The sequence below is a fragment of the Tetrahymena thermophila genome, assembly GCF_000189635.1.
Source record: "Tetrahymena thermophila SB210 genomic scaffold scf_8254379, whole genome shotgun sequence".
In the NCBI taxonomy this organism is placed as follows: domain Eukaryota; phylum Ciliophora; class Oligohymenophorea; order Hymenostomatida; family Tetrahymenidae; genus Tetrahymena; species Tetrahymena thermophila.
The window spans coordinates 692,895-705,645 of record NW_002476163.1 but is presented as its reverse complement, the minus strand read 5'-3'; the positions used below and the strand labels follow the sequence as shown (position 1 = coordinate 705,645).

At 24.3% G+C, this 12,751-nt stretch overlaps 3 protein-coding genes across 3 annotated transcripts; all 3 read left to right on the top strand. All coding sequences in view use genetic code 6, as the record gives it.

Annotated features, from left to right (window-relative positions):
• Nucleotides 1–1,898: 1,898 nt before the first annotated feature.
• On the top strand, nucleotides 1,899–6,840 carry TTHERM_00301900 (kinesin motor catalytic domain protein; the record flags this gene model as incomplete). Its single annotated transcript, XM_001024618.2, has 3 exons — nucleotides 1,899–2,190; nucleotides 2,629–3,357; nucleotides 4,037–6,840. 3 exons carry the CDS (start codon nucleotides 1,899–1,901, stop codon nucleotides 6,838–6,840), a joined length of 3,825 nt encoding a protein of 1,274 aa, XP_001024618.2.
• Nucleotides 6,841–8,475: 1,635 nt separating this feature from the next.
• Nucleotides 8,476–8,948, top strand: TTHERM_000301899 (hypothetical protein; the record flags this gene model as incomplete). The annotated part of the gene is made up of 2 exons (XM_012800165.1): nucleotides 8,476–8,620; nucleotides 8,857–8,948. 2 exons carry the CDS (start codon nucleotides 8,476–8,478, stop codon nucleotides 8,946–8,948), a joined length of 237 nt encoding a protein of 78 aa, XP_012655619.1.
• A 1,375-nt stretch (nucleotides 8,949–10,323) lies between these two features.
• On the top strand, nucleotides 10,324–12,219 carry TTHERM_00301890 (hypothetical protein; the record flags this gene model as incomplete). Its single annotated transcript, XM_001024617.3, has 3 exons — nucleotides 10,324–10,507; nucleotides 10,553–11,703; nucleotides 11,908–12,219. The coding sequence occupies exons 1-3, from the start codon at nucleotides 10,444–10,446 to the stop codon at nucleotides 12,217–12,219; spliced, it is 1,527 nt and encodes a 508-aa protein (XP_001024617.3). The 5' UTR covers nucleotides 10,324–10,443.
• Nucleotides 12,220–12,751: the final 532 nt, after the last annotated feature.

Genomic DNA, 12,751 nt, shown 5'->3' with positions numbered 1-12,751 from the left:
ATCAAGAATGTATAGGGCTATATTAAGAATAACTAGAGTATTTTAAAATATCTATTACATAAAATTTTAATTAATAAATAAGCAAATGTAGAATGTAAAAAATAATATCTATTAAATCTAGAATTATTTAAATATTCTAACCAATTATTCGATTTTATTTAAAGAAGAAAGTAAAATAAATATATGATCTGAATATTTTCAAGCAATAGAAATAAATAAATTTTTTATTTTAATGAAATTATTATTAAAACTAATTAATAGCAGGGCAAAATAAATATATTCTAATCGAGAAAAATAAAATATAAAATTAGAATACATTTCTTACAAAAAATAAATTTTGAGTCCAGTAAATATTTAATTTTTTAAATAAATTAAAAATAATGATTTAATTGATTATTTAGTAGAGAGTAAATGAATAATTAAATAAATATGCATTATCAAAATTCTTATTGGTAGGATTTTTATAATGAAAAACAAATAAACTACTTAAATCAATATTTAACTTTGCTGCATTACTGTTAAAAAATATTAATTTGATGTTAGTTTTGCAAAAATGCTATAAAAGTCATAGATTTAAACATATTACTTAAATTAATTTTTTTTTTTGCAATAGTAGTCTATTTTTTTATAACATTATTATCTTCATAAATATTTTTTTTGCAAGTAATGTTTTATAACGTTGTATCTTTTTTTCCAAAAGTTTTCAAACAAATTCTAAATATATTGATTTTAATTATATAAAACTGTTCACTAATAATAAAAGATAAGCTATTTTAAACAGAGTAATTTAGTTTTTAGATTGCTCAAACTTAAAAATTCAGCATATTTTTAAAAGTTATTAAATTATATTCCCATTTATTGAGGTTGAAAATTACAATAGAATATTTAGGTCAATATTAATTAATGCTTAAAATTAAATAATTTTTTGAAGTATCTTGATATAAAATTATTTTTGTTATGATTATTTAGTATATATAACGTATTAGCAAAACTTCACTAACTATCTGAAGCCAAAAGGTTTTATTATTAATTTTACTGGAAATACTTTATATATTTTTAATTCAAAAAATTAATGCATTAATAACAAAAATTATTTATTTATAGAATTTATTTATAAAATAAATCAAATTCTAATTTAGCAATGAATATAATGCCAAAAAGTAATAATGAGTAATTATAAAATAAATTTACATAATTAATAATGATAATATTCTCTATTTAAAAAAAAAATGACTAATAATTCCTTCTTGATTTTATCTGGAAAGATAGTGGTCAATATAAGTTAATTCCAAATAATCAAACGATTATTGAAAATTAAAAATTTGCTAGGCTGAACTGTTTTACATAATTTTTTTTAAATAATTTTACATATTGAGATGCTTTAACAACTAATTTAAGAAATATTAGATATAATCTTTTATGCTCAATCATTAATCTTTATTAAGATTATTTATTACAAAATAACACAAACTCATTTGTTTTTTTATTAACTCATTTATTTATTTATTGATTGACCTACTGACTGAATCATTATTGATTGATTAATTTATTAGATTAGCTTGAGTTTGTATGTTAGTAGTAAGAAGATGAGAGTTACCTATAAAAACACATCGAATAAAAGGAAATAAATCCAGCACATATAAAAATTAATAAAAATTAAATTAATCAGAAAAATAATTAAAAAGGAAAACACTGACTTTAAAAGAAAATATATACAATATTAATAAAAAATAAAGGTAAAAAATCAAACCCTTTAAGAATTAATTTAAAGCTGACCAATAGTTTCTTCAAAAACTATAAACAGACAGAACAAAAGATTGAATATAATTCCATTTCAACTTCACAGCTCTCCAAGAAGATAGATCAAAATTTAGTGAAACAAGTACAGTACAATATCTATGAGCAACCAAACCAACAATTAGGGTTCAGCAAAAGGAGGTGAAAACAGTAATTTTCATGTCTGTGTTCGTGTTAGACCAACTAGCAGCCCCTCATTTGATAATTAAGGACATGTAGAAGGTATTAAGTATATTCGCGCAGGACCAGAAAATTCAATCTTGCTTGTTTAACCTCACTCTACCTAAGGTGACAAAGTCTTTATCTATGACCAAGTTTTCGATCATAAATCAAATACTAAATAAATATTTGATGGAGTTGTTTTACCTACAATTTCTGAATCTCTTTTTAAAGGTATACTATTATTATTTTACTGAACTTGTATTTTTCATGCTTGCTAAGAATTTCTAGCGTTAATTACTCCAAAACGTTCGACAAACTATTTTCAATTATTGAATATACATTTATGAGGTCAAAGACAATTTTTCTTTAAAATTATTAAAAAAAATGAAGTGAAAATAATATAATGTTTTCATTATTTTTTTTGGATGCTTTTACCAAATATGCTTATGGGTATATCTATTTACTCTTCAAAAAATCTAAAATATAGAACTAAGGGAATTAGAAGCTAATAACCAAACATAATAAAGATGAACCCAGATAAATATAAACTAAATAATTAAGACATAATTAACTATTCAAATAATTGATTATTATTATTTTTTAATTTTTAAGACATTTTATCTTTTGAATTATTAATTTTATTAAATTTCTTATGGTAATAATAAAAAGGATTTAGTCATACAATTTTAGTTTATGGCATGACAGGAGCAGGTAAGACATTCACTATGTTTGGTGAAAACTTTGAGGAATCTACCTAAACAGTTTAAATCAGCTTAAATTAGCAATAACAGCAAGAAAATAATAGGGCAAGTTAAAATGCAGCAGATCTAGAAGTAGATGGTCCATTAAAAAAAGATCCTAATGACGCCGCTTCAAATGAATGTAAAGGCGGTTTAGTTTCAGAAACAGTTAAGTATGTATTAGCAAACTAGACATAAAGCTCAAAAGTTAAGCTTAAAATGAGTTATTTAGAAATTTACAATGAATGTATTCGTGATTTACTCTCTCATGAAACGTTAACAGCAGAGAATTTAATGATCTTAGAAGATCCAGATAAAGGTGTTTATTGTCCCCTTTTAAGTGAAAGAGAAATATCTACCTTAGATCAAATTACATCATTCATTAAATCAGGAAATAAAAGAAGAGTTATGGCAAGCACAAAGTTGAATTAATTTAGTTCTCGTTCACATGCTATTATATAACTCTCTATTGAAATCGAGCTCTGCAACGATGGATAAAAAACAACATTCCTTACTCCTAAATTATACATGGTTGATCTGGCTGGTAGTGAAAGAGCTGCTGCAACTGAAAGCAAAGGTATTCGTTTCAAAGAAGGTGCTAATATCAATAAATCTCTATTATCTCTTGGTAATTGTATTACCGTACTTTCTTCATAAGGTATGAATAGATTACTTCTTTATTTCTTTTTATAAAAATACATAAAAATATTATTTATTTGACTAAAAAACTCATGTTTTTATGGGTTTTGCTTTCATTCATTGATATTTTGTCATAAACGTCTAACCAAATAACAGTTTAAGAATAGAAGAATTACTGCAAATTAACATGAAAAAATTTTAAACGGGAATCTTTTTATCCTCGAACAAAAAAAATAAATTATGATTAATATAATAAATTAATTAATCAATAATCATTCCAATTTAAGAAAAATAATTAATATATTTTTATTCATAAAATTTCTTATTCCCCTTAATCTTATCAATTTTTTTCTTCATCAAAAATTAAATTAAATATTATTTATTTATTGTTGATAAAACTCCAAGATTAATCAGTATTTTTAGAACCAAATCAAGCTTGAATTATTTAAAGGAAAAAAAAAGAAAAAGAATACATACAAATATTAATTTAATTTTTTTCATAAATTATAGTAAAAATCTACTTTCAAGTTCTTTGTTTATTTATTAAGATTATTACAAATGAGATATTTTTATTTAACAACTTTAAAATAGACATTTTTTTGTTGGATAATGAAAGTTAAGCATAAATATTTTTTTGATTTAAAACGAGTTTAAAATTAATTGATAATTTAATCATAATTAATTATTTAATTGAATAGGTGAAAAAGGAAAAAAACATGTCCCTTATAGAGACTCAAAACTTACAAGATTGCTTAAAGAAAGTTTAGGTGGTAATGCAAAAACATTATTCATAGCTTGTGTTACACCCGCTTTTAAATTCGTTGAAGAAACTATCAACACTCTTAAATATGCTTAAAGAGCTAAGAGTATTCAAAAGGATGTTTATGAAAATGTGAAATAAATTTACAATTAGATTTAAAATGAAACTGTAAAGGAAATGCATAATGAAATTGAGAATCTGAAGGAATTGCTTTAATAGTAATAGGCTGACTTACTTGGTATTTAGAATGGAAACTTGGATATTGACGATGAAACTATAAAATAATTATAAGGCATCTCAAGCGATCCTCCAACTGAAGAATAAGTAGTTGGCAGCATACAATTCAAAACTCACAGGGAACTCTTTAAGGAGAAATTCGAGAAATTGAGCGAACACTATGAGGATATCCTTTTCCGTAATAGAGAATTAGAATTTAATTTAGCTGAATATAATCAATCAAGGGAATAGAATGAGCGTTTAGTCCACGAAATTATGGATACTATCAATCCTGCTGCTCTTACTTAAAAAGAAATGAAATACCGTTTAGATAAAGTTAACACTCTAAGATCTATCATTAAAAATAATGATGAGGTTATAATCAAGCTTCAAAAGGAATTGCAAGAAAATGAAAACATGAAAAATATGATCAAGAAAGAATTGGAAGAGCTTTACGATGTCAAATTTATTCAAGAATGCTAATAATTAACCAATTTCTAGTTGATTAGTGCATTCGAATAAGAAAAAAAGAAACTCAAAGAAGAAATAACAAATTTGATTACTAATTAGTAGAAGCAAAAGGAAGAATAGCTGAGAAAAGAATTGCAGATTTAGAATTTAAAAGATGAAATCAATTTTATTAAAAAGAAAGCTGTTTAAAGTGAGCTACAATTGCAGTAGACCCAAGCTGATAGATAAAAAGGGAAAGCTAGAGGCAGAGGAAAGTAAATGAATTTAAGAGCTAGCAGTATTATCCCAAATACTAAAGTTACTCCAAGGAATGTTTCTTAAAAGGATGTTTCAAGTAAATATCTCAACTTCTAAACTTTTGTACCTTCTAGCAATATTTCGGTAAATACAGTCAGAGGTAAAAGCTCTAACATGGGGTAAAGTATGTTCATTTCTCGTAAGAGTGAGATTTAAGAACCCAGTACCAATACTAATGCTAATACACAATCTTTCAAGCAATAATCTATGTCTGAAATAAATTTGAGTCCAACTTCTCGTGAATTTGAGGAATACAAGCGTAAGGAGCAAATTATTGAGAGCTAATTAAAGAATATGCAAAAAAATTCTTCATAAAAAAATGTCCAAGGTTAATAACCAAACTCAAGAACTTGCTTAGACCAAGCCGCTAATAATACTTTAGCTTAAAGCAGCTAATCAGCTACTCATTTATATTCATCTCCTAATCGCTAATCAAATCACCTGTTTAAGTCTTCTTATAAGTCTTCATTTATAGATTTAGCTCCTCACTCGAATGATCACGCAAGCTAAGATAACAGTATTGGCAAAAATTCTTATGATATGAATAGAGACTCAAACGATATGGATATTGGCTCTCAAGGAAACCCTAATGACTATTTGCGCAGAAGCGAACTCACACACTAATAATATTAAAAAATTATCCAGCATACTAAAACAGAAGAAGATGAACAAATCAAAAGAAGTTCATTTAATGTTGATTACTCCTCATAAAAATCTAACGGAAGCACAGGTAACTAGAACTCAGTCAATTCGCAATTTGTTTCACCTAAACCAATCAGCAAAGTTAAGCAACAATATGGTTTGAGTTCATCTGGTTCTTCATAGCACTCTAAAACACTTTCAAAGAATCACTCAAAAACTCCATCCTATACAGAAGATAAGCATAGCTCTAGCACTGGAGGCCTAAAGACGTATTAAGGAGGATTTGCTCCTATTATTGAAAGCCACCAAGAGCAATCAATTTTGAATATGACAGGATAGGGCAGCTATGACAATACTCCTTAAAATCATATGTAAAACAACTCACAAAAGCCAAAAGAATCTCGCTTTTTCTTAGAAAATAGCACAACTAACAATAACAGTTCACAAAATGAGTTGCTTAATCCAAATTCAAACTTTTTATTCATCTCCTAATCCTAACTAAATACTCCATAGATGCAAGATTAGTTTTAACAATAGCTTCTTTACAGATAATAAATGGAATAAAGAGGTAATAACTCAAGTTTTAAGGATGATTACTCTGCATCAAAAAATATGTACTAATCTCCAAATACTTCAAACTATAAATAAAGTACTTAAAAAAGCACTCCATACTATAATTCAAATTAAAAAATATCATCTTAGCAGACTACCGCTTCCAAAAACCCTAACAATAATAGTAGCAGTACAAATAGTTCTATTAACTCAAATGATAATAATGTAAAAGTATCCTCAAACTAATAAAATTTACCAGGAAAAGTTAACAGCATAACTTCATTATACCAACCAACACCTTAATCAGGATCTTTTGTTAGTTCATCATCTTCTTAATAAACTTAGTAGGCATAACTCAATCTTTATGGTTCCAAAAATTCATCAAACGAAAGTCCTTTGAGAGTTTAAAATGAACCTTAGCCAGCACTCAAAATCAAGCCTAGCTTTAACAACTATATGCAAAATAGTGCAACCTATGGTGCTGTTAATTAGCAAGTTTTGGGTCAGGGAGGAAAAATTCCTACTACTGCTATAACTCTTAATCTTGATAATAAATAATAATGAAATAAACCTTGAATAATTTCTATCTTTAATATTAATAAATAGATAAAACATCATCCTTCCTTATTAGCTTAATAAGGTTTGGTTGGACGGACTCAATAATAATGGTAACATACATACATACCTGACTGAATACATTTATGAAGAATTTAATACAAAATGTTATATTTATATATATAGTACACTTAAATATATATTTAGCCTTAATCTTATCCTATAATTAATAAACTTTCTTATTTTTTATTTAAAAAAGTAAAGAAATCGTATTTAATTATATTATATAAGTGTAGTGCTAATTAACTAAAATCTTTGTGACTTTAAAAATCTCACTCAAGCCAATTGCAAAGAAATAAATAATCAGTGCATATCTAGTTTATATTTAGGTTATGTTTTATTCTAAAATTTATTAAATAAATATAAAAAATTTTTTTTCAAAAAAAATCTAAAATTAGTTAACATTTAAATTTAAATTATTACTTTAATTAAAATATTTATTCATTCAAAACATTTATGTTTTACCTTCCTAAAATTATTTATTAACTACCTTCTACTTTCTAATAATATTGCTATTAGAGAGTAAAAAAATTTTAATTCCACTCATAGGTTAAATATGATGATTGCAAAGCGTTTTTTTAAATGGAGCAAAGAATTAGCTACAACGAAATAAGGTGTATTTACTGATTGAGAAATTATAGAATTTATATTTAAAAAATGTTTTAAAATTGTAATTTATTATGAATTTATTTCAATTTAATTATTTTATAGAAAATTTGTTAGGTTTGTTTTTCCTACAAATGTTATTTCGATTTAAATTTTAATAAATTTTTTTTATCTATATCATTTACCTAAAATTAACTGCTTTAATAGATTTTTGATTATATTTGTTTAAATTTAAATTAATAACAATTAATTATTCTCAAAAGTTAAAATAACTTATTTAACTAAATTTTAATTTAACTGATTAAAAAATTTTTCTATTATTTTTTAAGTAAGTCTTAAATGCGAAATGTCTAAATATTCCATGAATTTTAATTAAATTTTATTCCATTTATTTCTCTAAAAATTATTTAATTTAATTGAGGGTTTTTAATTATTATAATTTGCTGGAGTAAAATTTATAAAAAACTTTCTTGAATTGTGAGATGGATAATTTCAATCAATTCTAGTGAAAGGTTCGGTTAGACTATTTAAAACTTATTTATTTATCGATTACCTTGAAAATATTATGTTGAAAATTTATATTTTCAATTAATCAGAGCAAAAGTTAGAAATCTATAAAATTAGTTATACTATATTTTACTTAATTTTGTTAGAAGTACTGAATAATAAATTAAATAAAAATACTACCAAAATAAAATATATTTATAAATCAATCTCGTTTAATTTAATTTAAAAAATATAATAGATAAATACAATCTATAACAACTATTGATCTCTGATCTTACCACGTAGCTAATCTAATTTACGCACGGTAATATAAAAAATATTAAAAAAAATATGATGTAGGAATTTTTTAGATTTTGTTAAAGTGTTGAATGTAAAATCAGAAAATTAGATTAATAATAGGCTGAATAGAACTGAAATTTTTTCACATGTATTTAATTAGAAAATTATATTTTAAAATTTTATCTTCGTGTGATGGAATAAATTTATTTGAGTTACTTAAGAAAGAGTACTCTTGAAATAATTTAAAAATTCTATTTAAATAAATTATTCTTAAATTATTTAAATTTTTTAAAATAATATAAACCATCCATTAAAATGAGTACTATTGAAACTGAAGGTAATAGTAAAATTCTACATTATCTATTTACTTAAATACTAATTTAGTATTTGCTAGTTTAATTTCATTATATTTTTTAAGCTTTTATTTAACTTACATTTGTTTGTTTTGTTAGTAAGAGATGCTTAAAAAAATAAATAAAAGGATAAAATAGTTAGTTAAACATGCCTTAGTTAATGTGAATTTTATATTAATGAACACATATATCTTCATAATTAAAAATATATTAACAAAAGAGTTAAGTTTGAATAATCTTTGTTAGGAGGGAAATTTTTGTTAAAAAATATTAAACAATTTTGACAAATTATTTGTAAAAATGCAGTTGTGATGGATCCTAGAGAGAAATGTATTGGATTTTAACTTAATGGAGAAGAAAAGGTACAAGGAGCAAACCAAATTGCAAATAGATATCTTTAGTTGAAATGAGTGATATGATTAAAAAGGAAAAAAAAACTTTTAATGCCAGTCGACAATTATTTATTATAATTTGTTAAGGCAGGGGGGGGTCAATTAAAAATTTTTATAGAGAAAAAATCGCTACTAAGTTATTGGTATTTATTTATGTATACTTTTGTTATTTTGCATATTGTAGTTATATGTGTGGTTTAGCAGACAAAAAAATGATTAATTTGTTTTGAATAAATTAAAAGATAAATACTTTGTGGAAAAAATTATATTTTTACTTAATTATTTCGCCAAGCATAGATCGATCAAGATATAAAAATACAAATAAACAAAGCACATAAATTTACTTTTATAATTTCCTTCTATGAAAACAAAATTTTAATTTTTTTCAACTCTAAATTATAACATTTAGGCTCATACAAAAAAAAATTTTTTTTTTTTGATTTTTTGTAAAAATAATCAATTGAATTAATATATAGAATGCAATTATTCGAATCACTTTTTCTATTTAATTAAAGACTTTATTTCTAAATTAATTAAAATTTTTGTTAATTTCATTTACTTTGCATGACTAAAATTTTTACCCTTTGACTTGATTCAATGATTTTTTTGTTTTTTTATTTATTTATTTGATTGTATGTATAAGAATAGATTGTTAAGTGATTTTTGAAAGATTTTTGTAAGTGACACTATTTTTGTTTTTTTCTAAAACTATGTAAACTATTGCAATAATTAGTATAGTCACAGTTTAAGATAGAATATAAAGTATATAATAGAAATAGAAAAAAAAATATATTAGCTAATCATTTAATTTATTTAGCCAAGCAAGCGAGAAATTAAATTTAATCAAAAATAAAATTAAACAATTTAAATATCATTCAAAGGGAATTTATGAGTGTGAGTGAATAATTGATTTTATTCAATCATTTAGACTATATATCATCTATAGCTTATAATCTTAATAACAAATAATTAACTAACTATTTTTATTGATTGATTGATTTATTAATTTACTAATTGAGTTAGTAAAAAAAAAATGAACAAACAAAATCATTTATTAATTCATTCACTTATTCATTTATTTTAATGCAAATGTTAATTTAGTAAAGCGAAAAGAAGTAAATTATAAGGGGAAAAAGTCAAATGGTAATTAAAAAAATTATATACATATAGAAGAGTGGGGAATCAAAAAATAAAAAGCCCAAAAAAGGAAGGAAGAGAAAGTAAAAATCAAAGCAAAGAGAAAATACAAGAGAAAGAAAAAAAAAAATTAGAAGAAAAGTTCATTTTTCTTTTAAACTATTTTCTGCTTTGATTCTTAATTGAAACTAGTTATCAATTTATTAAATATAAGAAGAGCAAGACTCAAACAACAAGAAAGAAAACAAAACACTAATCAAAACACTGATTGTTATATAATGTCATAAAATTACGTTACCATATTGACATACCTCAGCCTCATCAACTCATTCAACATGACATGTAATTTGCTTTCAGACAATCCAAATCTTCATAATCTTTTAACAGAAAACAGTCTTGTTGGATCTGGACCAGTCTAACCATCTAACTAAACACCAAAAACCAGCAATAATATAATCGTGCTTAGCTCAGATGATGATGACAATTCAACACCAAAATCACGTACAAAGTCCATCAAGAGCAGTACAAAAACTTTAAAAAGGACTCACTCTCAGCTGTCCGATAAGACTATTCAGAGAAGAAGCACAAAATCCGTTCTTAATAGTAACTTCAGTCTCGAAGATCAGCCAGAACCCGAATCTGCTGAAACAGACTTCAATAGTCCTGTAGCTTCTTCACAAAAGCATTAATCAAGCAAGCTTAATTAACAATACAAACAAAGAAAAATTTCTCAAGTCATCTAGGTTAATCAATAATAATAGCAATTGCCTATACAAGAAGACAATACACTTAGAAAGAAGAGCTTTTTTGAAGAGCTTGAAGAAATCGCCTATTCATTAATGAATGAAACAAACAAAAAACAAAAAATAGAAGACTCACTTTCTCATTCATAATAATCATTGCAATAATCAACCTCATCTTCTTCTTCTAATTTAATTTAATTATAATCCTCTTTCAATCAACCCTCATAATCATAATAATAATTACAATTATAATCTTAAAAATCACAATCTTAACATTAATCATAATTCTAATCTAAATAACTTGATCTCATTCAAGAAGAAGACGACGAAGATTAATAGTAGCAATTACAAAATTAACAACAACCTTCAAATATTATTTAGTCATTAAAATAAACCAAACAAAGAAAGCAGCGTGCTCCAAAGGCTGCCAATACTGCTGCCTCTTAAAAAAAATAAGTTAAAATTAATTAAAAATAATAACAAAAAGGTAAAAAATAATAAGCCATTAATGATAACACAAATATTAATTAAACCAGCATTAATAACACCTAGCAGATTGATTCCGCAAACTAATAAATTAATTTTTCCATCAAACACAAAAATATTTTATTAAATTAAAACAATTTTAAATTTTAAGAACAACCCAAAAAAATTCAACCTCCTAGAACTGTCTTCGCTGAAGAAGTTTACCTAAAATCTATTTCTTAAGAAGGTTCCATTAAATTACAAAAATTCCCATGTTTCAGGGACTCTGACCTTCAAATACCAGCTGAGTTTTCAGGCCTTATCTAACAAGTAAGAATTTTATCTATTACATTTCTTTAAAAAAAAAAAATACTCAATAAACTTATTAATATGTGTATGAGCAGAAAAAATTTATTTAAAAAAAATATATCAATCAATCAATCATATTTAAAAATTTATTGAATTAACTATTTAAATTTTAATTAAAAATTTAAATTACTAAATTCAAATTACTAATCATTAATTTTATCATAGTAATTCTCTGATGATGATAAGTGCAGCGGTGATGAATTGCTTGAAAAGGCTGTCAACTACATGCACAAAAAGCTTGTAGCTTCTACTCTTGAATAAAACCCTTCTGCCTAAATTCCTGATGCAGAAAAAACATTCACAATTCGCGACATTAAAATCGATAGAGACAGTGAAGAAGAAGATGAAGAATTAGAATAAGAAGAAAACAACTATTCTTAAAATTCTAATTATCACTACTCTCCCTATGGTCGCTATTAAAACAAAAACAACTTTCTCAGTGACGATGAAGATAATGATGATGAAGATAGCAACTGATCAATCAATCAATATTAGCTACCAAACAAAACAATATGATAATTTTTGACTCTAATACATTTAAAATTCCTCTCTATTTTTTATGCTTTATATCTAAATAACTCCTCTATTCCTACATAGCTTATAATATTCTGTTTCATAAACAAACACTCCTATCCTATATAAATTATCTAGACTATATGAAACAGCAGTAACTAAAATTCTCTTTGTTGCCCTAAAATAAATCATAACAAACTAACTAACCAAAGATAATATCTGAACCTAAACTACTACTTTATATTGCTGCCTTCTTCTATTGAGACACATCTATAACCATTCACATAAAAAACTAATTATTTAGATTTTATAAAATATAATTCAAAAAATCCATCTTATTAATTATTAAAAGCTATATAATAACATATCTAATATTTATTCACCTATAATATTGATAACTATTTTCAAATCAGGCTAAAAGCTAAAGCAATTTCTGATTTAAATTGCTCATTCCTACAATTTTAATAGACTTTTAATTTAAACTTGCTAGTTAATA